Source organism: Pollicipes pollicipes, unplaced genomic scaffold (genome assembly GCF_011947565.3).
Source record: "Pollicipes pollicipes isolate AB1234 unplaced genomic scaffold, Ppol_2.1 Scaffold_4881;HRSCAF=5763_pilon_pilon_pilon, whole genome shotgun sequence".
NCBI classification, from domain to species: Eukaryota; Metazoa; Arthropoda; class Thecostraca; order Pollicipedomorpha; family Pollicipedidae; genus Pollicipes; species Pollicipes pollicipes.
Window position 1 is genome coordinate 49,175,610 of NW_023596576.1, and position 2,401 is coordinate 49,178,010.

General features: G+C 62.6%; 1 protein-coding gene across 1 annotated transcript; it reads left to right on the forward strand.

The window, feature by feature from the left end:
- The first annotated feature begins 63 nt into the window (after positions 1 to 63).
- LOC119101171 (uncharacterized) lies at positions 64 to 1,740 on the forward strand. Its single transcript, XM_037224448.1, has one exon. It carries the CDS (start codon positions 207 to 209, stop codon positions 1,158 to 1,160), a length of 954 nt encoding a protein of 317 aa, XP_037080343.1. The 5' UTR covers positions 64 to 206; the 3' UTR covers positions 1,161 to 1,740.
- The last annotated feature ends 661 nt before the right edge of the window (positions 1,741 to 2,401 follow it).

Below are 2,401 nucleotides of genomic sequence, written 5' to 3' on the forward strand. Positions count from 1 at the left end.
AGTCATGTTGAGCGCCGATGGTACATATATGTGAGGCCGCTCCGTCGCAGTGCAGGCTCGGCTCTCGTCGCGGCGCCGTACGATCCACGCTCCGCCAACGGCCGAGAGATAGTGACAGCTCCACGCCGGTAGAGACCGGTCTGCACGAAGAGGAGGCGACCTGGTTCCGCTGAAGACCTTGCCGCCGCAGCCAACATCGGGAGGCCATGAACTCGCTGCTCGCCCTGACGGCGCTAGTGGCCGCCGCCCACGCCAGCCAGCCCATGGCTAAGAACATCGACTTTCACCTGCTGGGCCGGGTGACGGAGACGTTCGAGACCACCCGCGACAAGCTCCGGGACGACGAGGTGCTGAAGGTGCAAATGCACCCCATGGGCAGGAAGGACGCACGACCCACGGCTGAGACGCCCGTCTGGTTCTGGGTGTCGGACGGCAGCAGCCGGCACAGCTGGGAGCTGCCGTGGCGCCCGGGCGGCGGCCCAGCCCTCCAGTGGCTGGAGGTGCTGCTCTGCCAGAACCAGGACTCCGTGCAGCTGGAGGCCGAGACAAACTCCACCCACGCGCTGCCGCTACGCTGGCGGGTCTCCACTGAGAACGTGAAGCTGGGCGACGGGGGCACCATGAAGTCCACGCCGGCCGACGTGTCGTACCGGCGCCACCTTTGGGACCCGGCGTCCGGCGCGCTCGAGGTCGAACTGAATGTGGCCACGGTCACCGGTGACGACGTGTGCGCCTCGCTGGCCGTCACGCGCCGCTGCGTGACGCACCCGTACGAGCTGACCGACGACTACCTGCTGCAGCGGGTGCGCTTCAGCCAGCGCGCCCAGCTCACTGTCTCACGCGACGACGCGCCCGACGGCTTCTGGCTGTACTTGATCCCGGAGGTGGACAGCTCTCTGTGTCCGATGACGGCCGGCCGCCGTCCCACCGGCCCGCTGCCCGCCAAGACGGTGCGCGTGTACCGCGAGTCTCGCGCCTTCCGCAGCCCGTCGGCGCCGGAGCCGCTGGCCGACTGGGGTGCGCTGCCCATCGGCCGCGACGTCGGCGGCATCGGCGCCGATGGAGACTGGGCTGACCCACTGCCGCCCGGCACGTGCGGCGAACGCGTGTCTCACCTGGAGCGCCAGCTGCAGGCGGAGCGCCAGCAGTGCCACAACTGAAGGACTCCAGCCCGCCAGCAGTTGGGGCTGAGGCGACAGTGCGGCATCTGAGGCCTACGGCATGGTCCAATTGACACGACTCAAAGCCGTACCAGTCCCGGCGGTGAACGAAGTGGGTGATGTATATATATATAATATATGTGTGTGTGTGTGTGTGTGTGTGTGTGTGTGTGTGTGTGTGTGTGTGTGTGTGTGTGTGTGTGTGTGTGTGCGTGTGTGCGTGTGTGTGTGTGTGTGTGTGCGTGTGTGTGTGTGTGTGTGCAGTTGCTATCCAGGTTTGACCAGACTATCTTTAGGATCAACGACAGGATCTGTTGTGGTTATCTGCTTTGTTTCGGCGCGATCGAGTCATATGGCTCAGCTCATGATGAAAGCGGAATGTGCAGTCGATCTGGCATCCAACAGGAGATTAGCGAAATGTCCAGAACAACGATTGTAAGGACAGGGGATAATATCTAATATGTTTGTTCAGCGAACTGTGTGTCTCTTGAGCAACCGAGAGCAGTGGCATGTTCCGCATGTGGCGTTGATTCCTGTCTGTATGCGATAGTTGTAGTGACTGAATACACTTCATCTCTCAGCTTAGATTGCATTGGGTAGTTTCTGAGTCACACCTGCATAAGGGCTGTGCTCCTCATCCAGACACGTCCCAGAGGCAACGAGCCTCTCTTGTTGAATTGTCACGAGACTGGCAGCGTCCGAGACATGCCAAAGGATGAGGCAAAGTCACGTTGGCAGGGACGAGGCATAGATGAGCACTGAGAGGGGGTGGGGAAGCGCGGGCTGGTACGGGATTCGTGCAGCCGTGTGCGACCCAGCAACGAGCTGGTGTCGTGCAGCCATGCGCGACCCAGGGACGAGCCGGTGTCGCGAGGCGGTGCGCGACCCTGGGACGAGCCGGTATCGTGAGGTGGTACACGGCCCAGGGATGAGCCGGTGTCGTGAGGTGGTACGCGGCCCAGGGACGAGCCGGTGTCGTGAGGTGTTACGAGACCCAGGGGTGAGTCGGTGTCGTGAGGCCATGCGGGATCCTGGCGCGAACTGAAGTCGCACTGCTGGGCCGGACCTTGAAGCGTGCCGCAGCGGTGCCGTCTTGCGCAATGGGATCGTTGTACGAGCTTGAGACGTGCAGCGATGGAAATTCCGAGACAAGCTGCGCTCGCACAGCTGTGCGGGGTCTCCAGACAAGTCGGAATCATGCGGCCGTGGAGGATCCTGTCACGAATTGGAGTCGCACAGCT